Raw genomic sequence first — 27,107 nt, 5'->3', positions numbered from 1 at the left:
GAAGTGAAGTTGTATTCTGAGAAAATGCTTCAGTTACGTCATTGCAGGAATTTATTTTCTAGAACAGATTTCAAGCAAGCATGAGTTTCTCTTTCTTTGGGTCTGTTTTGCTGGGGTTAATCTCAGGGCTTGTCACACTGCCCTCATGTGATGCTAACATGAGGGGTGAGATTATGTATGGGCCCACTGCTTCTCAGATCTCAGGCTTCCCCCACCTCAAATCAAACCCAGTGGTTATTTAGCTGCCCCTGGAGTGTGTTTATGCTTATTAACTTGTAATTAAAGAAAGTTGATCCGGCCTTGCTACAGGCAGGAGGTGAGTGAAATACCATTACTCATATTACAGGACTGCTTTAAGTTGCTATGACAGAAGTCTTTTATTCTTCACACCGAACTCCATTCAGAGTTTGAGTGATTTAACTTAGCAGGGTGCTGAAATTATTACGGGAAAATTTTGCTTTTAAATATCCAATTTTTAAAAAATCGTTTTTGTTTACCTGAAATCGTTGTTTTTTTTTAAAGAAATGTTTTGTATAAAATAATATATTTACCGGGTTAAACTGCAAAAAACTTAATTTAAAAAACAATTTGTTAAAATAGCGTGCCTATTAGTGGCCACTGTTACATTACTCTTACTTTTTTTTAGACACGGCGCTTTTGGTTATAAACGGCCAGTTTTGTTTGTGTGTTTGTTTGTTTTGTTGGTTTTTATGGAGTTCGGCCTAAGCGTCGGCCCAACAATAATTCCACTCGCCTTTAACAGCAGAGAGCTTTTAATGGAAACTGGAACTCCCGACATTTTGTGTTTGCTGTCTCTTAGAGGGCGCTCGTGAGCTAGTCCGCAATGGACGGCGACACAAAAATGTAAATGTTGCCTTGTTACAATTATCTTCTAAAAATTTTCATCGTATTTTTAAACAAATATGTTTTTACAATGACAAACATCATTCTACTTTAATTTTTCACAGATTTCAAGTGCAGTTAAAAAAGTATTTCTGTGCTTATTAGGGACGTCACAGCACCATTAGCAACTTTACGGCAGCTGCCATTTTGATTTCAGGCAAGAAGGCGGCAGCATCAGAGAATTTGTAGCAGCTACCTCTTTGTACCATTACGTTCACTCATCTCAGTCAACTAAATATTCCGAACACTTAAACGTTTCCACTATGTTTTATGTACGCATGTTTATCGTCCATAAATATGTGCCATCAAGCGTTGCCTACTGTCGTAAATACCTTACCAGGCAACTCAGCAAGTATTGGCAGAATAGGTAAATTTGTTTCACAGCGTGAAAAACTAAAACGTAGTGCCGTTTTATTTCAATTCAGACGCAGAATAAATACGGTGTTAGCGAATAATACAATAAAATGTGACCTTTTAAAGCTATAAGCAAGTCTAAGTAACTATTTTAGCCGTGTATCTACACTCACTCCTGCTCACTGAGGAGCGCCCCCTGTTGCGCTCCAGGGTGAAGTGCAGCCATTTTGAGTACAGTGGGACCGACAGGAAGTGGAATGGCTATCTTACAGATCGGCTGTGATAACAGCTCGATGCGGACCTGCCGGGCTTTAATTCCCTTTAACTGTGACCCTGATCGCTCTGAAGTTGATTCCAGTAGAGTCAACACAGAAGTGGGAGGCAGGTATGTTTCACTGGAAGATTTAGATTAGAGGAAGATTTTTTGGTAAATTTGTGGGCACTTCTCGAGCAGCCGGGGAGCAGTTGTTTGGAGTTAGCTTAGCTCAGATCACCCGCTTCGGTGCTGGCCCTATCACGGGTAAATCTCAGGTTAGCTTACACTACTGAAGGCAGCTTTAAGGTTACCGTCTTCTTTCCATTTCTATGCATGCTTAATAATATTAATGGATAAGATACGAGCTCTTCTCCAGCGTTTTCTCCTCGTAGTGCTAACATATGGTCGTTAACCCTCAGGTGAAGCTACTGAGCTGTTTTGAGTGAACTTGAGCGATTACAGACACGATAAGCTATATACTGAGCCCGCAGAGTGCACAGCATCAATTTGAGTCAGACTATGTTTTCAAAGCAGATTAAAGCTCTTTAATTTCTCTGTGTTGGAGGACAGTTCAATGCTAAAGACTTTGAGATTTCTGGAAATTGGTATTTACTGAAACAATAATAATTACTAACAAGTTATTTTCAGTAATTCCCCGTGTTTTTATTTTTATGCAGCTTGTCTGTGGTTTTATGTCCCTGTAACTTGAAACCAACCATTACTGACAAGAGAGACGTTTTTGACCAAAACTGTGGTCCTGCTAACATTTCAGAGGTAAATAATCAAACCTTCATCACATGGGACTTCGCTGTCAGGCTGTTTGTGCTTAATGCTTTTTTCATTACAGTAACACACTGTTTACATTTATTAAGCTCTGAGCTCTGTAAAACGTGTGGCACTCTACAAACATTTGTCCAGGTTAAAGCTGATCGATCACAGCTGTGGGAACGTGGTTCCTATCGAGAGTGCTCCTTGGAACCTTTCTGCTGGTGCCACAGTTGCACAAGAGCGGGATGATTGAAGTGTGCACGACACAAGCAAAGAAAGGACATCAGATAACACCCGTGTGTTTGTACCGTGAAAACGCAGGCGCACTCAACTGTCGCGCCACATTTTGTCTGAGATCGACACAAGTGATCTCAGAAACGTGGCGTTTACAGTGGAATAGAGTTTAAAAATCAGTTTTAATCATGTTTGATGAGTTTAAAAACGTTCTAAAGTCAGAGGTTTGTGAGAAAATCGTACATATTAAAGCAGCACACATTTGACAAAGATTTTACAGTTTTTCTGCTCATAAATCTGATGTTATAGCCTTATGCTTTTTCCTGGCAAATTCTCGCTGTACTCTGAGAATGACCACTGCTTTATGACTACACAACCTCTCTCTCCTCCTTAGTTTTGCCTGTATCAGTCCTGGTGTGTCTTCATGTTTTTTAAAGTGCAGATTTCGATATTTTCCTCTGATTTGTGTTGGTATGAAGCTGCTGTGTTTGCGTTCTTCCTTTATCTGGATTTATCGGGGTGTCATTTTTGTTTTTCGGTGCCTCTGTTCAGACTCAGGGTTTCTTGTTAAGCGGCCTAGTGAATCACAAGGCTTAGGAGGAATGTCGCCTTGGGCCGACCGTACGCTCGGTGATAAAAGAGCTGTTGTTTTGCACTCTTGTTTTTTCTGCTGAGAAAGCTCTGCTGAGGGTTTTATTTCCTTTCCTGCCGCCTTCTCACCCAGAAAAGAAGAAATGTCTGCAGCCGCCTTTATGAAAGTGGTGCTTGAATCTGCTGAGAGGATGCATCTGTGCCCGTGTGGCGATGTCGTCACCCTGCAGGCTCACATTTTGTAGCTTTAGTAAAGTTTAGCTCCACATTGCCAGTATTTCCTGTTAAGGCCCTCAGACTGCAGAGGAGTGACTCAGTGATCAGTGGGACAGCCACTGTGGGCACCACAGTCTAATGTCCACATCTGGCTTTTGTTCATTTTTCTAAAACCAGCTTTGATGTCGGTGTCTGAAGAAACTACACCGGATAAAATCTGTGACAGAAACGTGCGCTGGTGCCGCCGACCTTTGACACCAGACTCCTCTTCCAGGATTCAAGGAGCTTTATTGTCATTTCCATCACATGTTAACATGAGGTGGAACGAAATTATGTACACACGGTCCCGGAGCTAAAAGAAACAAAATAATGAAGAAACAGAATTTCTTTAAAAAAAAAGAAGTAATAAATAAGTAGTTGTTGTTATTTTTGTTTTTTTAACAAACAGAATAACAAGTAATAAAACAATACGATAAATAAGTATTGCGACCTCTGAGTTCAAATAATTTCCTAATATGCTCATCCTTAAACACTCATGAACTATATTTGTGTTTTTTCTTTAGTCAGGAACTCTCCTGAGATGAAACTCTTTATTTTTGTAACGTTATCAAAGATAACAAAAACAAACAGGATAAAATTAAAATCCGAGCACGAAACGCCAAGCTGCTACGTGCTTTATAGATGGAATTCTCTAATAAACACTTTAAGTGTTTTTAAAGGCTTTACTAAGGTTCAACACAGGAAAATCTGCAGCCTGGGAGAGCCTGGAGGAGGCCGCTGTGTCACCAGTGTAAAGATTTAGCGGTAAATGTGTCCTTATTGGTGTTTTTATAACAACAGAAAATCAAATGGAACGGGCAATGAGGCTGCAGGAGGGTTTATAAGTCGGGAGGCCCGAGGTTCCATTTTATTTATTTTATTTTTTGTTTTTATCACTGCATCCCTCACGGGGGTTTCAAAGCTTCTGTTATAGAGAACAGGCATTGCTGCTTCTGGGGGGATCAGGTGGAATCTTCTTCCAGATGTGGCTGGCTTCTCTGTGCCTCAGCCACAGCTGTCACTTTGTTTTCTATATAAAGTGAATTCTGCTGTGTATGAAATATTAATGGTGTTCATAAGAACTGTGCAGCAGCAGGTGTTTGTTTCAGTTTCACTGCAGAAGCAGAGCGATGTTTTCTGCTTCTCCTCCCGGTTTTCCGTCACACTGTAAAGTAGTGAGGTCAGCGTGTGAGCAAGCAGCGACAGGCTCATGATCTCACTGAGCGGCCTGTGAACCGCCAGACTAACGACACGTTGTAGCTCACAGCTCTTTAAAGGAGTCTGTGAGGTTTTGATTTGAGCTTCCTCTTTCTGTACCATTCACTGTATCGATATCAGCAGCTGTGGTTTGTTATCTATCCTAAACGAAGAGGAAGTGAAGCAAGAGGAACTACAGTGTAAATCTTTCTGACGTATCCTTTGATTGGCGGCAGCAGCTGACCACTACTTACAGACAATCATGTTGTTCCTCAGAGAAACTTTGACACTCTGATATTTAATGCTTTTCAGGGAGCGCTGCCCACGCTGCCTCTTGTTAACAGTCTCTGTTTTCTGTCACTAAAGTGAAGGAGGAGCAGCAGCCTACCTGGTCCCTTTAGCCCACACCTCTATAATGTCCCCACGGCTCCGCCCACACTGACCGTCTTCTCCCCGGCGTGCAGAAAGACACGGCTAGTATGCAGCAGAACTGTCGCAGCTTTTCCATGAAGTGGCGCTGCTGAGAAACGATCAGTCGGGGCTGTACTGCCGGCGCCGCCATGGATGACTTCACTACAAGGACGTATGGCACGAGTGGCCTGGACAACAGACCGCTGTTTGGAGAGACGTCCGCTCGGGTATGATGTCAGCCATTACTGATGTTTCTGCAGGAGAGCGACTGGGCTGTGTATAAAGAGCAAAAGCTGCTGAGGACTACTTTCAGCAGCGGATTAATCTGAATATTTATTAACTGTTGCTTGTACTGAAGTAATTCATTAGAGTCACTTTAGCTGAAAATGATCAGGTCTGATCAGCAGTGCGTAATCCTCAGGGTGATGCACTCATCTGATCTGTTTCTTGCAGGATCGAATCATCAACACGGCAGTGGGGGGATTTACGTCTGTGGTGGTTCTGGTGAGTTCCGCATCGTTCATACAGACCTAAAAAAATGTCACCACACCTGCTCTGGCACACAGGAAGAAGCCGCTCCTGAGTGGGCGGAGGTGAAACCAGCCAGTCTAGCAGCTGCTGCTCTTCTCCTCTCAGTGCAGTGTCTCAATCTTTTTTTTTTTCTTTTTTTTTTTGTCCCTGAACACATCTGTCCATCAGCCAGAGACCTCTTTGATCTAAAACCCATGCTGCTGGTGTCCTGAGACAGAATTACAAAGCCTGACCTTGCCTGTCTGTCTGAAGCTCAGAGTAAGGAGTAGAATAAAGGAACTCAAACTTGGGATTATTTTCATAACTGTTAACAGCATCATTTAATATTTGTGCAGCTAAATTATCCACCAGGTAGCTGGATATCCTTACGGCTAATGATTTGTCAATCACAAGCTGTGAACCAATGAGCATACCTCAGGTAACCCTCCTTTCAACCAAACCAAACCAAAGTTCACCAGCTTTTATCTTTTCTTCAGTGTGCCTAAAAACGTGGGACTGAGCCAGTAAGTTTATCAGAAAAGTGTTTCCCGAGGGTCAGCGACATCTCGCCCTGGAGCTATCGGCCATATTGGATGTGATATTAAAAACAGGTCGTGAGGGGAGAATGTTGTTCCCAGACCTGGTGTTGCTAGGTGAAATCGCAGCTGTCTATGGTTTCCTGTAGGCTGAACACGAGACATCAGCATATCTGCAAACACTCACTGAGTGGAACGGCATTAAAACCCCAAAAAGTGGGGGGCAAACAGAAAATGGAACATTCACCTTCAAAGTAAAAGTTGCACATTTTGAAACATGAGCTCTGAGATGAAACCCTTACTTTGAAGGACAACGCTTTCAGTTTGTGTCGCATGACCAGAATGGACAAGTTCATGTCAGCTGACTGCAAAACGGTTGCACGACCAAAAGTGTTAGCAACCACAGCTATCAGAAGTCTTTACCATCTCTGGCTGCGACTGTCGCTTCATGCGGGTTGTGCTCAAAAGAACGTACAGAAGAGTGACGTATGTTCACTAGCATGTATTTTTATTCACGAGCATTTGTTTTGCAGGTGACTGTCATCTGTTCCTTTGTGTTTCCCACGATGCCTCCGCGGCCGCTGAACATCTTCTTCGCCGTGTGCATCCTGCTGACCTGCAGCTCTACGTTAGTGCTGGTAAACAAACATGGCCAAATGCTCACGCAAAGGTCGCCGGGTCACAGAAGGGAGCCTTTAAACGTCTGTTCTCTGTCTTGCAGATATTCTGGTACCGGCAGGGCAACCTGGAGCCCAAATTCAGGAATCTGATCTACTTCATGCTGGCGTCCATCGTGCTGCTGTGTATATGTGCCAACCTCTACTTCCATGACGTCAGGTAAAGGCAGGGCCAAGGAAGCGGGAACAAGGGAACACGTAGCCTTCATGAGCAGGACCAGCGTGAAGGAGTCACATGACCAAAATAATAACTGTTACATAAACTTGAACCTGATGTGGAATCAGCACCAGTGGGAACTGTGCACAGAGACTTGACTCAGTGTGGGATGATGATGTACTGTAAGAGGTGACAAACTGCTGGAGCACAACACACAGTCGACTGTTTATACGCACAAAAAATCCACCTCTGATTCTCAGAGTCGCTTTAAATCTGACGTCTTTTACATTTATCTTTCCTTCACTCTCACGTTTGATCTGCAGTTCTTTAAAGATATGAGTTTTGATCATTAAACTCCAACAAAACGCCATCAAAGGTCCCATTAACAGGACAGCAGGAGGCAGGAATGCAGGCTGGATGTCAGAGAGCTCCTTTACTCACCAGCTTCGCTCTGTTTTTTCCCAGGGAGAAAGTGTCCAAAAACAAAACCTGTAGTTCCTCTAGTGGCCACTAGAGGCTGGCACCAGCAGTGAGTCGGTAGACTCCCTTGTTAAAACACAGAAATAAACATATTTTTATCCTGATACACTGTTCAAACCTTTAACAGCTGCAGCAGAGATGAACCATGGTGGTGCCCAACAAACCTGAGACGTCACAATGGCCATGTCCATCTTTTATATACAGACTGTGGACATTATGAAGGCATAAACATGTTTTATCCTAAATCTACTTCCAAAGTGGACTCTTCAGAACAATTCAAACATAGACAAGCTCACAAAGGGAACAAAGGACCAGGCCACTGTCATACCATAACCTCATCTTATCTGTTAGTCTGAGAATCTGCTAATTATGGATTATAGTATGCCATGCCACCACCACCCCTTCTCAGGAGAGAAAACGGAAGCTAATGGTGGTGTGTGTCGTCTGTTACCATTAACTAATATAAAAACCCATAGTGGTGCATTCAGGGGGCTTTCTGTCCTCAGCCCAAATTCAGATGTATTCTGCTGCTGTTACCTGCTCAGGTGAGAACCAGGTGGGCTTTTCCTTTAACCTGGATGCAGGCTGTGAGCATGGAGGGAAGCAGCAGTTCAGTACTGTAGACGTTAGCAGGCAGCTGTAGCAGCACATCGGAAATATGCAAACCTGTGTTTTCTCCGTCTGTCGGCTTCTGATAACAGTGTATATAATTACTGTCCACATGTGGCTGAGAGGATTTTAAGTTGGATTTAAATGCCGAATTACACAGACTGCCAATTCTTTGCACTAAGCATTTCTAAATCACACACACTCTCTCTCTACCCTTTTTCTCTCTCAGGCCAGCTGTAGCACCAGTGGAAATGAATGAAAGCTTTGTAAATGGCTTTACCCATAAAGCTGTGTCACTGTTATTAATCTGGCTGTTTCAGATCCATTCAGTCCTCAAGCATCCATTCCTCCTGCTGCTCCTGCTTTATGACCTGTTATTCATATAAGGTTTTCAGTTTTCCAATTTTCCAAAAAACACCATCGAGGGTTTAAAAGCCTTCAGATCCTCTTTTCAATAAAGTTTAAAAAAAAAAAAAAACAGGAGCGGGAGGTTATTTTCCATCTAAAGATAATAAACCTGAGTCTAACAGAAAGAAGACAGAAAACTAACTAGTAGCGACGTTTGGTAGGTTGAATGATGATCAGGTAGAATCTGATACGTCCACAGCACGAGGCAGCATTAGCAACCAGGGAACAATGGCAAGAAGAACCCTGGTGCTTAATTAGTTTGGAGTAAATCCTCCAACCGGCCTGTTTAAAGGGCCAGTTTGCCCAGAATTACCAAACCAGACTATAAACTGGATTCCGCATTAATCATGCAAGGCTGCTTATGTTTACACCAACCGTAAGAAATCACTGCCTCTGTGGGCAGCTATGACTTCTGACTAGTTCAAGCAAAACTCACAAAAAACATCAAAACCAGCAGCACTCCCATCTCTGCGCCATCTGTTGGAATGAATGCTCTCTGAGGGACTATTTTCAGCTGCGGATAAATCCAGCGGGTGTTACAGGCGTTACCAGCTATGAAACAATGGAAACAGAGCTGTGTGTTACAGAGGAACAGGATAAACCTCTTTAGGGCAAATAAGCCCAGCCTTTCACAATAAAAGCCAACCTGACCACAGCTTCAGGATTATGTTTTTTTTACTTTAAAATTTCACATAAGTTCCTGCTGAAAACAGCAGTTTACGATTTAAAGTCTTCAAAAATGAGCATAAATAAATAAAGGTGTACTTAAGTCATGAAAAAACAGGTGGAAAATGTGTAACATTGAACTATTCCTTTGAGTTCTGTTGATCATTGTCACCATCCCGACAAAACAACTTCATGTAAAATGAAAAAGGATGATTTTTCAGATCCAAGGGTCCATTCACATTAAAGTGTCCAGGCTTTAGAGTCTCTTTGGCACTGCGGTCATTTCATTCAGGGACTCCAAAAATGTTCCGTTTAGTTTTAAAGTGCTTGCATCCGTTAAAGAGGAAACGGGAAGCAGGAGAGGAGGGAGTATCACAGTCTGACATGCCGGGTCAAGCCCAAGGGTGGAGGTGTCGCCCTGAGCGACAGCTGCAGCGGGAAGTCCGACTCAGTCAGAGACTTCCTGGTTTTCCAAGATGGGATCTGATGAAAAACAAAGGAAGTGATGCTCAGGTGAAATTCGTGCAGCAGTATGAATACTCTGATTACACACTTGGAGAGAAACTTCAGGCTATATTTTTCATGTTAAACAATTCTTGTTTCTTTAATTTATTTTTCTATTTTTAATCATCAGAATTTCCAAGTGCACCACAGGGGTAGAGGGCATCAGATTTGGAAGCCTGGGTATTTTCACCACCCCGCCATACAGCTGGGCGGCGTAGACACTAAAGCACAACCTCATCATTTAAAAGACACGAAGGCTTGAAAACCCAATCAAACAGTGTGAATTTAAAGCAGCGCACGCAGCACACAGGGACTCGTCTCTGAGCAGTAAAGGAGATGCTGAGCCTCGTGGGTCACGGTTGCCATAGTTTCACTGACAGGAGGCAGAGCATAGATTCGCAGTTACGTTCTACTTTAACTGTGTGTGCGTGTTACCCGTTAGTGTGCTACTGATGTTGGGAGGAGACACGATCAGCACGGCACTCCCAGACGTTATCCCAGAATGCACCATTGGAGCCTCCATCGGGGGGGAACGCAGGCCCTGACACACACACAAACACACACTGTTGTATTGTTCAGTCATCATTGTGTGCTCCCTCTGGGTACAAGGACAACACAGCTGACTTGGTTGTGTTGTGACCCCACCCTCCCCCCTTGTTTTTTCTCACTGTACAAATATATTTATTTGTTTTGTTTAAGTTAAAATTCTTACATATTCTGGTCATAAAAAAGTTTTAATCCACAAAACTGGCTTCTATTATTTTGTCCACCCCTTTATTTCTCAACAAAAACAGAACGATACTAACAGAAAGCTTTTCGAATTAAAAGCACGCAAACAACGTGTGAGGAAAAACTGAAGCTTCTACTTTGTCTGTGTCACTGAAGCCATTCGTCATTGGCTCCTGAGTTTCCGTGGCGACACTCTCCGACCCCTCCAACAGACTTGCGGCGTCGAGACGATCGTCCTGGCCCCGGGTCTCAGTCTCCACCACCAGCTGCTGCTGGCTGAGGGCTTCAGAGGAGGAGGAGGCGGGGTCAGAGGTGACAGTCTGGATGATGACGCCATCGCTGGAGCAGAGACTGTCGGCCTGGAGATGGAAAGCATGTGAAAAGACGCACACGCACACACACACGTTTACCCTCAGCAGGGCAATAAACTGACCGACAGACTGTGGAGGATAATGTGTTCATGAGATGAGGGCGAGGAGCTCGTCGTCAGGGTAACGGTGCTGTTATTGGCTAAGCTCAATGGAAGGCCCTGATTGGGTGTCGTCTGGAGGTAGTAGGTTCCCGGGGTGCCGGTGGGCTGCAGGTGGAACGACTGCACAAAGAAAAGGTTTTAAATTCATTCATATTCATGTGTTTTATTGTGAAAGGCGCTCGTGGTGCTTACCGGCAGGATCTCAAAGGTCTGCAGCGCTCCAGCATTCAGTGTGATGGTCTCGCTGTCGCTAGCTGCTGCCGCTGAATCTGACGCTAACACAGAAACACAAACAGAGCAACAGTCAGAGGTCTCGCTGTCAGGACAAGAACATCTTCAGCTGCAGGCAGCACACCTGTTACACGCTGTCCAACAGGTAAACCTCAGTCACCTTCTTCTCTGATTCATCAGCGTAGTCTGGTTCTAATTCTTCTTCTTCTATGGTGGTTTAGTATCTCCATAAAAAAAAATAGTGTGGCCACAGCAGCAGCACACGCAGAGGAAGTGAACATGTGGGTGGTGTAGTGCAGGCGTGCGAGGCTCACCCAGGTGTGTGATCTGCAGCGGGATCTGTAAGGGAATCTGCAGTGCGGCCACAGAGCTAGGGGCGGGGCTGGCTCCGCCGCTGTTCTCGTCTAATCGGGTGAGTCGGATCTGAAGGGAGGAGGGGCTGCCCGGAACAGATGCTGACTGCGAGTGCGAGGAGGCCATGAGCTCCTGGAGGCCCTTCAGGAGGACTAGCGACGCAAACCACATCACGAGATTTTAATAATAGAAGAAGAGAATCAGAAACATGAGGAAATAAATGACGGTATTAATTTGTGTGTGTGTGTGTGTATCCATACCACTGAAGGGGATGTCCTTGTGATTGGCCACTTGTCTCTTGATGCTCCACCACTTTGATCGGAGCCACTGGGGTGATCGAACGCTGCTCCATCCGCCGGCGAGATCCTCCCACTTAATTTCATTCTCATCATCCACGTCAAGCTCTGATATCCTGAAACACGGTATCAAGCTTACACATGGTTCACTATGCTCGCTCACACACACGTGTGCACGCCCACACCGCCGTACCTGCGTACAAGATTCAAGTCATCTTCCTTCGTCCACTCAGTTCCTCCACTGTGCTTCCAGTTCAGGTAGTTCAGCCATTTAGACCGACACTGCTTTTCTGAGCGTGTGCGGACTCGATCAGCCACCGTCGCCCATGACACGCCTCCTGTGACCGCCGACCCCGGTGACACCCCTGCCATCTCGTATACGACCTCGGCAAGCCGTCGCTCCTCGTCCTCGCTCCATTTACCTGGTTTTTAAAAACAGAGCGAATTTCAAAATAAAAGCAAGCATTTAAATATCTCTACAAGTACAAACGGCTGCTGTGCAGTACCTGTGTTGCACGTGTCCTTCATCAGCCGGCAGCGATCTTTCACAGAGGATGCACTGCGACCTAGTGCAGCACCGATAGTCGCCCAGTCGTTCCCGTGTTTCTCCCTCAACCTAAACGCATCACATATAAACACGGGTTAGTGTGAAATCCATTTTACACCGTCATCAAGCGCTCGTTAAAACAAAGTTGTACTTACGCCTTCAGCTTCTCGATCTCATCAGGAGTGTACCTAAGACACAAACCACTCCTTAAACAAAAACCAACAAACTTGCACTGCCTTTCTTACACCATCTTTTCTCTGTGCACTCACTTGCCGACATGGTTGCGGTTGTCGTACATCCGGAGGACTCGTCTGTAGACGGCAAACAGCGGCCTGTTCAATCCCAACGCCACGGAGCGGTAGAAGTCCTTCCTCTCCTCTTTGGACATCTCAAAGATGATCTCTGCCGGGTCCTCGATGCCGCGGCCCTGAGATCGTGGCCACAAGAACAGTTTAACGTCATCAGACGTCACAGAGGCAGAAATTATGTCAGGGACCAACCCCACGTACCTTCACGTACTGGTCGATGTTCCTCATGAGGATGTCGATCTCCTCTTTAGACCACATGCCCTGTTTCCACTTATGACCTGAAAAGGAAGAGACATGAAAACCTGCATTGTTTCTAATGAACAGCAGGGGGTGACTCGTCTGGACTCCAGCCATATGAAAGTCTTTCCTGAGGAGTTCATGGTTCCAGTCTCTGGTTTGAGTAAAAAATTATGTTTATTTTATACATTCTGGTTTCATTTAAAGTCAAAAAGGAGAAGAAAAATCAGCTTTTAACCAGACTTTTTTTCCCTTTGTTAAGTTTGGCTTTATTAGAACTTTTTATTGTGTACTTTGCTGCTGCTAACGGACTCCAACATCCATCGAGGCGGACTACGAGGTGTGCAGTAGGAGTCCTAAATAAACATCATGCTGTCTTCAACAGGACTCTAAACTAGAGTCTGACACCATGAAGTCATCAGGAAAGAGTTCACTGAGCTCATTTTCACACAGACTTCCAAACAGTCTGACTTCTTTTGGGCCGTGCTGTTTTCTCTAAGCCTCTCAGTGAGCTGCATTCACTGTCTGCTACAGAGGTTCTGGCCTCGTTGGTACCTTTATTAGCCAGCGTGTCTTTGTCTTCTTTAGTTGTGAACCAGGCCTGACTGACAGGCGACACCTCCGTCTTCTGATTGGCTGAGAGGGAGTCTTCATCTTCCTGTAGGATCTGCAAACACAAAGTGATCAAAATGAAAACCTCTGTTCAGTCACACCCCGTTCTCTTACATTTAATCCATTTCATATAAATAAAACTCCTTTTTGTTTTCCGTCACTTTGTTTTTATTAAAGCAGAAACAGCTCACTTTTAACTGGTGGCTCATCCTTACAGGAAACTATACAGAGCAAACACAGAACGCTTAGAATAAGAAAAAAGGAGCCTGAGCACCACCTGAATCTGAGTGACGCTGTCCTCAGAGAGCTCGTCCGCCGTGGGCGTCATCGTCACCTCAAAGGTCTCCGCCTGAGTGTCCGACACTGAGAAACGACACGGAAAATCTTTTACCCTCGAACCTTATTATCCCGCCAGAAACCCAAACAACTTCACATATCTGAAGCTTTATTTGTGCCATTTAATGCAGACATTAACAGCAAACACCATAAACCAGCATGAGGATGATGACGTCACCAGCAGGTACTTTCTGGCTAAGGAGACCAGGATCTGAACAATCTGAGTTACCTCACTTGTATTTTCTGTTATTTTTGCTGGATTTGAGTAAATTTAGAGTTTGAGTAAATGAAAACCCTCTGATCAGGATGCAGCTGCAGCAGCTGTTAGCAGCAACCGTGTGAGGTGATTTCAGTGTGACTCACTGTAGTCATGAACGGGGAACGGTCCAGAGCTCGTCTGACCTGGCAACGTGACGACGGAGAACTGAGGCGTGTCCGAGTTTTCCTGCTCGTGTGTGGAGAGTCGCAGCTTCTTCTGGAGTGGCTCCGAGTCCTCGTCTGCACACGCACACACACACAGGGCGACCGTGGTTCAGGGGGTTGGGAATCGCATCTGTAACCGGAAGGTCGCCGGTTCGATCCCTGGGCTCTCTGTCCTGGTCGTTGTGTCCCTGGGCAAGACACTTTACCCTACTTGCCTACTGGTGTTGGCCAGAGGGGCCGATGGCACGATATGGCAGCCTCGCTTCTGTCAGTCTGCCCCAGGGCAGCTGTGGCTACAACTGTAGCTGCCTCCACCAGTGAGAGTGAATGAATAGTGGTATTGTAAAGCGCTTTGGGTGCCTTGAAAAGCGCTATATAAATCCAATCCATTACACACACAATTATTTCTATAGCCTTAATCTGACAAAAACATCATCTAAAGTTTTTGTTGTTATTTTTAGTTTCACTTTTATATTAATTGGGGTTTTTCTTACGTATACGTTTTAAGAAGTGTCACATTTATTAGAAAAAACAACAATTTTTTTTTTAAATTGGGTAATTTCAAAACTTGGAAAATTATCAGGAGAAAAATTCATTTATGAGGAAAAAAAGACAAATTATCAGAAAAAATGACCAATTTACATGAATTTAAAAAATTCAAAAAAACTTAAAAACTGAAAAATATGAGGAAAACGCTCAAATTTATAGGAAAAATGACAAGAAAACATCACAAATTTGAACCCTGGCTGTTCTGTTTCCACTCAGGTGCAGTGTAAGAGAAACAAACCCACAGGAGCAAAAAAGTAAATAAATAAATGTGACAATTAAAAAAACAAAAGTGTTTTAATTTAATCAAAATCACCACACAGAATGTTAAAATTAAAAACCCTGAACATACTTTAAGTGTACTGATTAGTTACTGATGGGATTTGTGTGTGTGTGTGTGTGTGTGTGTGTGTGTGTGTGTGTGTGTGTGTGTGTGTGTGTGTGCGTGTGTGTGGACCCACCAGAGGGAGGACAGTGCAGTATGATGCTTCCATCACTGTCCTGAGTGAGCGTGACAGATTTGACGTTTTCTAAAGCGCCGGCGTCGTCGTCCTCTGCTGCTAAACTCATCCTGCAGCTGCAGAGAGACACAAAGACGAACTCAGAGCGATTTCACAGCCACAGGTGTTCTCAGGTACTAATTTCTCTACGAACACACCAAATTATCACAATTTGGTGTGTTCATAGTAGGCTGCAAAGCGGCTTGTAGGTTAGAGGCGCCCTATATAGGATTATTCTCTTTTTTCTCGATCAGCGTCTGCTATACTCAATGATATAATAGAAGAAGTGCTGAAGCAGCTTCTTTGGTATTTACAGGGTTCAACCAGCTGTTATTTTGGCATCAAACACCTCAGGGTCACCTCAATCAGTTAGAAACCTTCATAAGAAAAACTATTTACAGCAAAGATCTGCAAGGACTGGGACGGATTTCGACTCTGTGGGTGCCTGAAGATGGGAAAATCAAGATTTCTACACACTAGATCTGACTAATGACTAATCTCAGTCCTGATTAAGATTGTTAATTATTTGCTTCTTTAAAAAAATAGTAATAAAATGTCACTTTCCAAGTGAGTCATTTTTCTGTCCAACCATCAGGGTTTTTCTAGCTCCAAATGGGTCATTTGGGTGATTGATCACATAATTATATTTTTTAAATATGTACATATATTATATATAGAAAAAAAATCACACTAACTGCCTAAAACTCAAATTTCACTGACAGTGATAAAATAATAACAACAACAATAATAATAATAAAAACAATGCACATGGCACAGTTAGCACCCTCTTAATAAAAAGAAGCACAACACGGTAAATAAAACATCATTTATTAATTTTAGGTGAGGTATAGAAGTGTTGCTTTTGTAATTTTTAAGACATGTTATGATGCTGAGTTTGCAAAAATGAAAGTATCAAATGTTTTAGCAGATGTTTTTTATAATGAAAAAGAGCTGATAGGCAACTAAACTAAAAATCACAGTCAGAACTCCCTTCTGAAATCTGACACTTTAAGCTAAGCGCCATCACTGTGACTCAGTTCCAGCAGTGTCACTGTAGATGTGTGATGCATGTGATCTTACACCGGTTTATGAAGACAATAAATACTGTAAACCATACAAGTTAACATGTGTTACTTTTATTGTGTACACGCCAAGCTGCTTTGAAAAACAGAAGGATTAAAAGAAAAATTGAATGCTCACAGACAGTTCTTTTCCCCAACAATAAAGTATAATAACATTTGTTATTATCAGATGCGGCCGGTAAATTCAGGGGAGTACCTATCATTTTTTACGTGATTTATAAAATGTAATAATTCTACCCTGCTCGCTGCCGCCCCCCACTGTTTTGAGGGGAAATATAACAAACAAAGAAAGGTGTAAATTATTTTCAAATATTCCGCATTTCTTTGACAGCGAGTTCACAGAATTTAAGTCTTTAATGTTTTCCTTCAATTTACGATCAATGATATGTTTACTGGCATTTAATTATCAAAACTCTATCAAATTTGGAGGTTTTTAAACGGAGTTTGGCGGACGCTGCTGTGCATCGTTATTTACACTGATGAAAAGATCAATTCTGCGCAGACTAACGCATCTTTAATGGTACGCTTACATGAATATTAGAAAAGAGACCAGCGCTGTTCTAACGCATAAGCTGTAATGTGATACGAACAAAGACCGGCATTCCCAACACTCAGTGACGCTGACTCCATGCTAACCGTTAGCCTGCTGAAAGCTAAGCAGCTGAATGAAAGACGAAAACTCTCCGGCGCCATGTTAGTCGACAAGCTGCAGCTTATGGCGTCTGTGCAGTTTGACACTGTTTTTGCGCTTTATTCTCGGCTTTGGTGCAGTTTTTATGGCTCCGAGTTTTCTCCGCACCTCTCACTGGCTTCGACTACCAAACAGACGGTGAATTTTACTTTTGATTTGGCTACTTACTTCCTGTTTTTAGTCCGGGAACTTGCAAGTTACCAGGATGAAGGTAAGTGCCAGGATGGAGGCTCGGCTGCGCGAAGGCCAGCGGGCTGCCAGGTCCGTACAGTATCCGTAAATTGTTCATGCCTATGTTAATTATATTTCATGGTTTTTAATAAACGACATCTACGACTGAAGCGCCATAAAAAGGTAAAAAGGAAAACACATTTTTGTTTGATTAAAACATGTAACAAATCAATAAAACTGAAAGTTGTAAGAGTAAAAAATATGAGGTTGTCTTTCCCCTCGTGAATTTTGCATTTTTCTCTGGCAAATGTGTGATGAGTTGTTGTTGTTTTTTTTTAATTTAACAAGTTTTTTTTCTCATTTGTGTTTTATTGGTTTTCTTATTTATACAACATGTACAACAATACAACTTAATCACAGTGTGTGTGTTGGGCGGGGGGGAACAAGACAAAAACAAACAAACCACAAAATACAACGAGATTATACAAAATCGGGCCTCCCATTTTGTACATAGTTCAACCATTTCGAGCAGTATTCGTCAAATGAGTCCGCCTGCAACTTTAGCCTAAAAGTTATTCTTTCCATAACAAAAATAGTATATATCACGTCAGTCCACTCATTTATAGTAGGAGTATCCTCATTAAGCCAACAACGGGTTATGGCCTTTTTGGAAGCTACCAACAGCACACTGAACAAATATTTATCCGCTTTACATAGTTTAAGACTCTAAGTTACCTAGGTACAATACTGCAAAATTAAATTGTATTTTCTTTTGGAAGATTGTTTCCAGGACCTTATGTATTTCCTTCAAAAATGGAGCCACACAAGGACATTCCCAAAAAATGTGGAAATGATTTGCTGCTGCATGTCCACACTGCCTCCAGCATGTTGTCTTATGGGAATAATTGGATTTTTGAGCCGGGGTATTAAAATAATGAATTACATTCTTCCAACTGAATTCCCTCCACGAGGCGGAGCTTGTTACCGACCATTGCTGCCTACAGATCCCATCCCATTCCTCTCCTGTTAGGGATAGATTACCCTCTGTTCCCATCTTGCTTTAACATATCTTGTATCATGACCCCAGGTTGGTCAGTGAACGATATAATATAGAAATAATTTGTTGATAGGGTGCATCTCTAAATGCATTCTCGAATATGTAAATAATTTCTTCATTCCCAGTCGATAACTGGTGATGTTTTAGCTTTTATTCAGGAAGTCCCTCAGTTGCAAATATCTAAAAAAAGTCTTGATTTTGCAACCCAAACTTATTCTTAAGGTCCTGGAAACTCATCACTTTTCCGTCTTTCAACAAGGTACTGTATGTGGTGAGACCTTTATTAGCCCACCACCTAAGAAATCCAGCTCTGTGATTTAATTGATACTTTTTAAGTACTCTTTTCCATGTCTGTATTGAGCTTACCATCCAATGGTTGCCCGGGGCTCCCAGGAGACGTAACTTTGAGGGATCTCCTATCAGTGCCCCGATAGGGAAGTTGCCTCCCAAGGAAAATTCCACTTCCTTCCATCTTGAACAATATCCAGGTTTACACCAGCCCACCAGAGTCCTTATTTGGGTTGTCCTATAATAAGTCATGTAGGCAAGGGAGGCCCAGTCCTCCTCTATCCTTGGGAAGCTGAAGTGTTTTAAACTTAACTCTTGGCTTTTTACCCGCCCATATAAATCTGGAGAGGATCCTATCCCATTCTGCTATCTATCAGTATCTATCAGGGCTTTCTATAGAAACTACTGAGAACTTGTGTTTTTTGTACATTCAGTTTGTATCCCGAGTAGGACCCATACTCCAGTTAATTTAACTATTTAAAGTCTTGGAATTTTATTTTTATTTGCTTATTTTGTTAGTTAATGCTTGATTTTACCTCCCTGGTGAAGTCCTTTAATTCATTCATTCGTTAGTCTTCTGTCCCATTATTGATATGAATTATAAATAAAATAAACAAACACACTGCAGATTTAATAATTAAAACAGAGTAAAATCAGGATTACAGAGCTGAGTGGATTTAAGAACAGGTGTAAACTACAGAAAAAACAGAAACAACGTACTGAAACACGGCAGCTTCTTCAAACCACTCAAATCAAACCTGGCAACAACTATTTCCGCACTGAAATCTGTCCGGGTAGCCACATGGAATATTTCTTACTGTTTGAGCTACTTCTCTTGTAGTTTTTAGAAATTAAAATTATCATTTTTAATTTAATAAATGTTTGTCTTTCTTAGTGTGTCTGGCGCAGCCGCGTGTACTCCCGCTTCGTAAATTACAAATAGTTCCGCCTTTGTTTTAGTCGGACAGTTACTAGCGACGGGCGGTTAATGGAAGCTGCTAAAATCCAAATCCCACATTTTAAGATTTAGAGTAAAAATCTGCTCAGGGACATGGAGGAGCAGCCGCTCAGAGTGTAAGTCTGCTCAGTGAACACAGGACGCAGCGTCCGGTTAAATGTAGCTTCTGGTTAAATCGATGCTGTTTATGTTGTCCATGTTGATTATGTTGTTTCAGCTATGATGTTAGAGGATCTCCGTTTCTAATACAAACACGTTGGTAAAAGAAAAATATGAAAACCCTTCCGTTAACAGGCGTGTAAACCTCACCGGGTCAGGGTCTTGTAATTGTTGACTTTTTCGGAACTGTTTAGATGCAAAAATGTGACCACTCTCATCAGACTTAAAACAAATTTCAGAAATTTTAAGCGTTTCTTATTAACTTCAGATTTATATGTTATAAATACGCGTTTCACTGCTGAACGTCAGTGTTCATCCACCCCCAGGATGGGTTCTAAAGCCGTCCGCCTAATGTAAAATGTGTTTAAATATACGAGGTCATCACTTTTATTTCGGCATAATGTATTACACTGAAATATACAGAACCTCGTTAAAAACTTGCATGATTCAAGGTTGCATTAAACAGTCTCCAGACGTAGAGGCATGTTTGATATTTGCAGTTTGTGGTGAAAAATCTGCACTTTACCAGAATATATTAACGTCATTTTAATTAAACAGAATGATATCCACGAGTTCTGTTGATTTATTTTATTTTAATGTTATTTTAATACGAACTCTGCTGCTATTGGTCCAATCGAAGTATGCTACAAAAGAGCATAAAAAACCTTTTTCATATCACCATTGTCAAATTTTAGAAAAATACAAGTTTTTAAATTTTACTAATTTCAAATTATTTAAATCTGCCTGTCTAATATACAAAGTTATACATGGTCTGGCACCTCCACCAATGAGTGATTTTATTAAACGAAAGTCTAGCAGGTCTCGACTGACTCGAGCCACTGTTAGAGGTGATTGTGAACTGGCATTCAGGCGGACCACCTTTTCACAGAATGCTCTGTCAGATCAGGGAGTGAGCTTCTGGAATAGTCTTCCACTGTCAGTGAGGGAAAGTACAAGTCTACCCATCTTTAAGAGTCACTTAAAAGGGCGGCTGAGGGACACGCAAACATGTGATCATGTTTAATAATCATGCTTTATATTGGATGGGAAAAAGAGTTAGTGTATTACAAAAAGGTAAAAACAACTGTTAGTGCAATGGGTGAACGCGATATCACGACAGTCAGGGCATGTGCAATACTGGGGTTTGTGCAATATAATTGATGTGTTTCCGTTATTGTTGTCTATACTGTCCTCTGTGTCCACTCTTCTTGTCATTGTTTGTTCTAGTTTAATGTGATCACTGTTTTTGTCCTTGTCACATGACCTGTAAATAGTAAAAACATACAGAGACACTAACTTGTGTTTAACACCAACCTGCCAGAGGGTCTGCAGATGGAAATTAGCCCAAGGCTATAATCTGGCATATTTACATTTGTTAAAATGTTCATTAATATGTATTGTTCCTCTTTCTAAAAATAAATAAATAAATAAAAATAAAAGAGGCACTTTGTGCTATTGATGTTTCAGTGTCCAACTTTACCAATGAGTAAGGCATCATTCAAGTCCCAAAAACACAACAGATGTTTGGAGACTGTCTGATGTTTTCCAGAGGAAATCATCTATGAATTGCCTTGATTGTTAAAATATTAAAACATGCGTGTTTCTAGTTTGGCGTGTGGGGACGTTGAAGGCCGTCTGAACGCTTTGTTCAACCGAGTCCAGGCCATCCAGAAGAAGACTGGGCAGTTTGATGTGAGTCAGATGCGTCACATTATCCAGTTATCATTTAATTTTTTTTAAATGATTTGTGGGGTTTTATATCTGTTTAGTTTTTTTTAAATGTAAATTTGACAGTTTTTTCTTGTTATACTAGCTGTGATTTTAGCACGGTGGCACGGTGGTTAGCACTGTTGCCGCACAGCAAGAAGGTCCTGAGTTCAATTCCACCATCAGGCCGGGGTCTTTCTGTGTGGAGTTTGCATGTTCTCCCCGTGTCTGCGTGGGTTCCCTCCGGGTACTCCGGCTTCCTCCCACCGTCCAAAGACATGCAGCTTGTGGGGATAGGTTAATTGGATAACCCAAATTGTCACTAGGTGTGAATGTGTGAATGAATGTGAGTGAATGTGAGTGCGAATGGTTGTTTGTCCCTGTGTGTTAGCCTTGCGACAGACTGGCGACCTGTCCAGGTTGTACCCCGCCTCTCGCCCTATGACAGCTGAGATAGGCTCCAGCGCCCCCCGCGACCCTAAAAAGGATAAGCGGAAGTGAATGGATGGATGGATGTTTTTCTTTTTTTAAAATTATTTTAATTTATTACATTTTTATCATAATTAGTTTTTCCTTTTTCCACATAGACTTGCCTTTTTTACAGTAAGCTTTTTCTTAGAAATTTGCCATTTTCTATTCTTTTACCAGTTTTCCTCTGTAAGTTTGTCAGTTGCTTTTACATGAATTTGTCAGCTGTTTCTCTTTTTTTCTGGCAATTTTGCGTTTTTTCTTCTAAATCAACCGGTTTATTTATTTTCAACACACACTTGTTTATAGACTTGTCCTTACAGACTTTTTCTGGTAAATATCTCATTTTGTTTCTCATAAAACTTTTTATTCTTTTTTTTTCCATCTAAGTTTTCCCCCATCCATCCCCTTAAATGTTTTCTTGTTACCTTCATTGACCTGGTAGATCATTGTATAGAACTGTGTGTTAAGTTATCATATTAAAACACCTGTAATCATCTTTAAGTTGTGGTGATTTTCACATCTGTTTTCCACCAGTTGCTGCTGTGTGTTGGAGAGTTTTTTGGAACGACGCCGGAAGCTGAAGCCGAGTGGCAGCTGTACAAAACCGGAGCCAAGAAAGGTGAAAAAATCTGGAACATCTGGGCAGATGCTCATCTTTATTGTTGCTTTTGACCACAGGGGGCGCTGTTACATTAATAGCATTGCATAAGAACTCAACAGCGCCTCCTATGTTCATGCTGAAAGCAAGCATGTTTTTTGGCTTTTTCTGAGGAAACTCAAAAGCCTCTTTTTTTTTTTTTTTTTTTTTCTCTGCGCCTCCTCAGCTCCCATCCACACTTACATCCTCGGAGCAGCAAGCCAGGAAACGGTAAAGAATTTCCCAAACGCCGATGGCTGTGAGCTTGCTGAAAACATCACATATCTCGGTAAGCGATCACACATATTCATGACCTTTTAATAAAAACATGAAACCAAAATGTGACACAGTGCTCTCATCTGTGCGTTACAGGCCGGCGTGGTGTGTTTACCGGCGTGTCGGGACTGCAGATCGCCTATGTCAGCGGTCAGGAAGCCCGGCAGGAACCAGCGCCGGCTCATTGCTTCACCTCCAAAGATCTGGTGGCCCTCATGACTCCTCTGACCAGCAGCTCGAAATTTAAAGGTGTTGACATCCTGCTGACATCGCAGTGGCCCCGAGGAGTGTGGCACTACGCAAACAACCCGGTAATGAAGATGTCTATGCTGCTTTAATTTTACTGCCTCTGACCCCACGAGATGCTGAATGGATTCTTCTGAACTCTGTTCGGCAGGAAGTGAACACAAAACTTTGTGGAAGCAACTCGATAGCCAGCCTCGCAGACAAACTGAAACCACGATACCACTTTGCAGCACTAGAGGGCGCTCACTATGAAAGACTCCCATACAGGTAAGCTGCAGAGTGGTGAGGGAGCTCACTGATGACCCTGTTAATTAATTTCTTCTGGATATCAAAGAGCCTTAAACCTGCATTATTTTGATTGGCCAGTAGGGGGTGACCCCCCTGGCAGAAGTCAGATTGATTCGAAGCAACTGTTTGGTTCTTGTTTTATGTTACTCCCATCTTTCACTGTGTCTATCGGCAGGAATCACATTGTTCTTCAAGAAAATGCTCAACACGTCAGCCGCTTCATTGCTCTGGCGGCCGTCAACAACCCCGCCAAGAAGAAGGTGCGTTTCCCTGCAAGACAAAGAATCAGTTACATGGAGATTATGTGCATAGCTGCATTTATTAAAACTTTGTGTCAAGATTTTCTTAAAAGTTAGGAAAACATCAAAATCTGTGATTAATAAAGTCCTTAAAAAATGCTTAGAAACCACAGAGAAGTTAAAGTTTTCTTCACTGACCAATGTTTCCAGTGCAAACAGGAAGCCCTAATAGCCAATTCAGCTGAACTAAATTTAGACTCTCCCTGTTATTTTAAAACTCTAATTTAGACCCTGGTTCTCCTGCAGGAAATGCAGGTAACAGAGCAGATCTGTGCTAAAAGGTTCCTGCTGTGAAAAATTCTCCAGATGTGTCATGACAAGTGAAAACCTTCTGTCTGCAGTATCTGTACGCCTTCAACATAATCCCCATGAAGACCATGGACCCCGCAGAGCTTGTGAAGCAACCGCAAGACGTCACAGAAAACCCGTACAGATGCCCCACGAAAGACAAGATGGACACACAAAAGACGGCCTTCAGCGCCACAGAGGAGGAGGTTTGTTTGGAGTCCTCTGTGGAGATTCATAGTCACTAGAATTCACCTCGACTCTTATCTAAATCACCTTTGAATGTGTATTTGAGGTTTTAAAGTACAAAATGTTGTTATATGTGTGCCAGGAGCCAGCCAATCAGTACTTCTTCGACCTGAGCAAGAAGCAGGGTGGAGGCTTTCGGGGCCACGGCAGGAAGAGGCACTCTGATGGAGATGGGCGAGGGCGAGACCAGCAGCATCATCAGGGGCAGCCCAAGCAGCCCCGCCGGCACCGTGAGTCCAGCCACACTCTGTTTATATCTGGTTTAAGAAAGAACTCATTAGTTAGTGTGGTTTTGTGAGGTTACACAGATAATTTGTTTTTCTGTGTGCAGCTCAGCCCTCGGGTCCATGCTGGTTCTGTCTGGCCAGCCCTCAGGTGGAGAAGCACCTCGTCATCAGCATAGGAACACACGTGAGTTCATGCTGTTCATAAATCTACATCACAGAAGCTCCTTCGAGACTTCACGTAAAAGCGTTAGAGCCGAGTGAGGATGATTTGTTCTGCAGTGTTACCTCGCGCTGGCCAAAGGCGGTTTGACTCCTCGCCATGTGCTGATCCTCCCCATCGGACACTACCAGTCGGTGGTGGACTTGAGCTCGGAGGTGGTGGAGGAGATGGAGAAGTACAAGTCAGCCCTGAGGAAGTTCTACAAGAGCAAAGGAGAGCGCTGTGTGCTGTTTGAGAGGAACTACAGGAGCCAGCATCTGCAGCTGCAGGTAGAAACACGACCAAGAAAACATGTTTTAATTCAGTGTTATTCGTATTGTTTTTAATGATACTGTAGGGTGAATATTTTCTAATTTTGACAGATGCAGTGTGTAGAAGTGTAAAAAGTCATATTTTTCACTTTAGAGTGCAAAATTTTACATATTTGGTTTTATCGTTTCAAAATTTGAGAAGAAAAGAATGATAAAAGTTGAGCGTTTCATTTGTGCCACTTTTAATCTAAAATAACTAGCTAAAGCTTCATAATTCTATTTTTTAATAAATTGTTTTTTGCTTTTGTATTTTAAATTTGATTATGGAGGTACACAAGATATTTCACTGTAATAAATGATGAAGTAACACAAACTAAAACAAAAAGGTCAACAAAGATGTGGTAAACTTGTGCACTTTATGCAAAGCTGCTAAAATAATTTGAGATTGAGCGTAGAATTAGATAAATATTTTTTTAAGTCTGCTATTGCTGACATACAAGAAGCCAGTTATTCACAAAGTAAGTCACACCTGGGCAATAAATTAGCACGTTTAAACTCCTTGTATCTTTATTTAGAGTGTGATTCCTGTGATCCAAGCGCAGGAAGAGAAACGTAAAATGATTTTTTATTTACTGCCACATTTGCTGATCACTTTATTTATCATCTTCTTGTTATTATTGTCATTCAGGTTGTGCCGGTGCCGTTGAACCGCTGTGCCACAGAGGACATCAAGGAGGCGTTCATGGTCCAGGCTCAGGAGCAACAGATGGAGATGATGGAGATTCCTGAACACACTGACCTCAAGCAGGTACCCGTAAACACACCTGGAGTACAGTGGTTTGGCTATTCTGGGATTTTTAACATCTATTTGAAAAGCTGAATTAAACGTGTGTGTTCAGATTGCTCCTCCAGGGACTCCATATTTCTATGTAGAGTTGGACTCGGGGGAGAAGCTCTTCTACCGCATTCAAAAACATTTTCCTCTGCAGTTTGGAAGGTGAGCATCAGTCCCCATTAAACACCCTTTGTTTGCCTGTAAATATAAAGAAGAGCCTCAAAATTTCAGCACTGTCAGTGTCATCTTTTAAAGCTAAAATAAAACTGTTTCTTATGAAATGTTATGTATAAATGCAAATGTTGTCCAGATGCGTTTTTAATCACATTTGGATTAGATTATTAAAATAAAAAGAGAAAGCAGGTCATTCTGTTTATACCTGTGTTCTCTATAAAATAACAGAATTATCAAAACGTCATCAGAAAAATTACGTTATATCAGAAAGTGTAAAAACAAAAGCCTCCACAGGGGGCTCCAGAGAGCTGGACAGTCAGGACTTACCCATTATGTATACACAAACATACCTACAAACCTGTTTAAGTCAGGGAAAAGATGCTTTGGTTTGCAGAAAATTATTTTTTAGTCTCATGTTATTCAGTAATATTGGTAAATAATTATTACCAATAATTCTGCACACTGTTAATGTGTTTTGTTCACATAAATATGCACTGATCTAAAAATGACAAATTGCTGTTTCCAAAATGTCAGTCATGAAATTTTAGGGAAAAAAACTTGATGGGAGGTCAGAATTGCACTGTGGGAGAATAATGTCAGTGTCACAGAGTAACGGTGTGGGGGTTTTTGTGTGCGTGCGTAGGGAGGTTCTGGCCAGTGAGGCGGTGCTAAACATCCCGACTCGAGCCGACTGGAAAGAGTGTAAACAAAGCAAAGAGGAGGAGGAGGAGAGCTGCAAACAGCTGAGAGATGACTTCCAGCCATATGACTTCACCTGGGATGAATAATTTACACACACACGTACTTGTACAGTTTGCTTTGTGGGGACCATGGATGATGCAATGCATTGTGAGGACAGTTGTTGGTATGATGCATTCCTCTTCATCTATCCTGAACATGAAAATTGAGTCAAACAGCATTTTTAATACAATGTCTTCTTGCTTTTGTTTCTACTTTTATGACATTCACTGTCATCTTAACTATATCAATCCACTGTTTCAGGTAGAATGAGATTGCATAGAGTTAAAAGTTTAACTTGGTACGGAGACTGGATACTAATTAACATCTCATTTGTACCGTGTGTTAGCATTAGTTGATGTTGTTACCTTTGGATAAAGCTGTGACCAGTCTTTATGCTAAGCTAACTGGGTTCAATTCTCTGGTGTAATGCTCAGTAAAAATTTGCATCATATCTCAAACAATTTTTTTTTTTTTTTTTTTTTTTTTTTTAAATCAGATTGTTTTACAAAGCGTGTATTTCTTTTTAATAGTCACAGTGAGGAAATGGGAGTATAACTGTAAACCTCACTGCTGGGCTGTCTGTTTTTATTGGTGTTTGGGAAAGGAAAAAAAAAAAAAAAAAAAAAAAAAAAAATGATTTCTAGCGTCTAAAATGTGAATAGTAACCTTTTGTTGCCACCCGTTTATA

At 42.1% G+C, this 27,107-nt stretch overlaps 3 protein-coding genes and 1 long non-coding RNA gene across 11 annotated transcripts; 3 read left to right on the top strand and 1 right to left on the bottom strand.

Moving 5' to 3' along the window:
- Window positions 1–1,487: 1,487 nt before the first annotated feature.
- tmem243b (transmembrane protein 243, mitochondrial b) lies at window positions 1,488–10,263 on the top strand. 6 transcript variants are annotated; one of them, XM_086270469.1, is made up of 6 exons: window positions 1,504–1,642; window positions 2,191–2,287; window positions 5,023–5,196; window positions 5,423–5,473; window positions 6,549–6,653; window positions 6,737–10,263. In XM_086270469.1, the coding sequence occupies exons 3-6, from the start codon at window positions 5,119–5,121 to the stop codon at window positions 6,854–6,856; spliced, it is 354 nt and encodes a 117-aa protein (XP_086126595.1). In that variant the 5' UTR covers window positions 1,504–1,642; window positions 2,191–2,287; window positions 5,023–5,118; the 3' UTR covers window positions 6,857–10,263. The 6 variants fall into 6 exon arrangements, with proteins under 6 accessions (XP_086126594.1, XP_086126589.1, XP_086126595.1 ...); XM_086270464.1 differs by having other exon boundaries at window positions 4,925–5,196; XM_086270468.1 differs by lacking the exon at window positions 2,191–2,287 and having other exon boundaries at window positions 1,488–1,642.
- On the bottom strand, window positions 9,004–17,149 carry dmtf1 (cyclin D binding myb-like transcription factor 1). Of its 2 annotated transcripts, none has more exons than XM_086270424.1 (17): window positions 17,049–17,149; window positions 15,069–15,184; window positions 14,002–14,136; window positions 13,580–13,665; window positions 13,246–13,357; window positions 12,655–12,731; window positions 12,415–12,572; window positions 12,301–12,333; window positions 12,105–12,214; window positions 11,792–12,020; window positions 11,563–11,714; window positions 11,263–11,454; window positions 10,910–10,992; window positions 10,679–10,837; window positions 10,383–10,604; window positions 9,952–10,057; window positions 9,004–9,495 (listed from the first exon to the last, which is right to left on the bottom strand). In XM_086270424.1, the coding sequence occupies exons 2-17, from the start codon at window positions 15,175–15,177 to the stop codon at window positions 9,461–9,463; spliced, it is 1,998 nt and encodes a 665-aa protein (XP_086126550.1). In that variant the 5' UTR covers window positions 15,178–15,184; window positions 17,049–17,149; the 3' UTR covers window positions 9,004–9,460. The 2 variants fall into 2 exon arrangements, with proteins under 2 accessions (XP_086126550.1, XP_086126551.1); XM_086270425.1 differs by lacking the exon at window positions 17,049–17,149 and adding an exon at window positions 16,826–17,035.
- LOC147309998 (uncharacterized) lies at window positions 14,653–15,871 on the top strand. Its single transcript, XR_015125908.1, has 2 exons — window positions 14,653–15,241; window positions 15,424–15,871. It is a non-coding gene; the product is annotated as an uncharacterized LOC147309998 (long non-coding RNA).
- Window positions 17,150–19,100: 1,951 nt separating the features above from the next.
- cwf19l1 (CWF19 like cell cycle control factor 1) lies at window positions 19,101–26,818 on the top strand. 2 transcript variants are annotated; one of them, XM_086270430.1, is made up of 14 exons: window positions 19,101–19,470; window positions 21,121–21,205; window positions 22,226–22,310; window positions 22,516–22,617; window positions 22,701–22,915; window positions 23,002–23,117; window positions 23,314–23,398; window positions 23,779–23,931; window positions 24,057–24,201; window positions 24,303–24,382; window positions 24,478–24,687; window positions 25,358–25,477; window positions 25,569–25,666; window positions 26,322–26,818. In XM_086270430.1, exons 1-14 carry the CDS (start codon window positions 19,448–19,450, stop codon window positions 26,464–26,466), a joined length of 1,662 nt encoding a protein of 553 aa, XP_086126556.1. In that variant the 5' UTR covers window positions 19,101–19,447; the 3' UTR covers window positions 26,467–26,818. The 2 variants fall into 2 exon arrangements, with proteins under 2 accessions (XP_086126556.1, XP_086126555.1); XM_086270429.1 differs by having other exon boundaries at window positions 24,054–24,201.
- The last annotated feature ends 289 nt before the right edge of the window (window positions 26,819–27,107 follow it).

The sequence above is a fragment of the Aulonocara sp. 'chitande type north' Nkhata Bay genome, linkage group LG17, assembly GCF_057382095.1.
Source record: "Aulonocara sp. 'chitande type north' Nkhata Bay isolate Kocher_YH1m ecotype deep benthic linkage group LG17, A_spYH_male_GT1.1, whole genome shotgun sequence".
Lineage (NCBI taxonomy): Eukaryota > Metazoa > Chordata > Actinopteri > Cichliformes > Cichlidae > Aulonocara > Aulonocara sp. 'chitande type north' Nkhata Bay.
The sequence above is the reverse complement of the archived record's forward strand: the minus strand, read 5'-3'. Positions and strand labels throughout refer to the sequence as shown.

Excerpts from the sequence above, each read along its gene's own strand:
- tmem243b (XM_086270468.1), top strand. The coding sequence starts at position 5,119 with ATGGATGACTTCACTACAAGGACGTATGGCACGAGTGGCCTGGACAAC. Across the intron at positions 5,197-5,422 it reads TTGGAGAGACGTCCGCTCGG|GATCGAATCATCAACACGGC; the intron begins GTATGATGTCAG and ends TGTTTCTTGCAG. Across the intron at positions 6,654-6,736 it reads GCAGCTCTACGTTAGTGCTG|ATATTCTGGTACCGGCAGGG; the intron begins GTAAACAAACAT and ends TCTGTCTTGCAG.
- dmtf1 (XM_086270424.1), bottom strand. The coding sequence starts at position 15,177 with ATGAGTTTAGCAGCAGAGGACGACGACGCCGGCGCTTTAGAAAACGTC. Across the intron at positions 14,137-15,068 it reads ACTGCACTGTCCTCCCTCTG|ACGAGGACTCGGAGCCACTC; the intron begins GTGGGTCCACAC and ends GTGCGTGTGCAG. Across the intron at positions 10,605-10,678 it reads TTATCCTCCACAGTCTGTCG|GCCGACAGTCTCTGCTCCAG; the intron begins GTCAGTTTATTG and ends TTCCATCTCCAG.
- cwf19l1 (XM_086270429.1), top strand. The coding sequence starts at position 19,448 with ATGGAGGAGCAGCCGCTCAGAGT. Across the intron at positions 22,311-22,515 it reads CAAAACCGGAGCCAAGAAAG|CTCCCATCCACACTTACATC; the intron begins GTGAAAAAATCT and ends GCGCCTCCTCAG. Across the intron at positions 22,916-23,001 it reads GGCACTACGCAAACAACCCG|GAAGTGAACACAAAACTTTG; the intron begins GTAATGAAGATG and ends TCTGTTCGGCAG.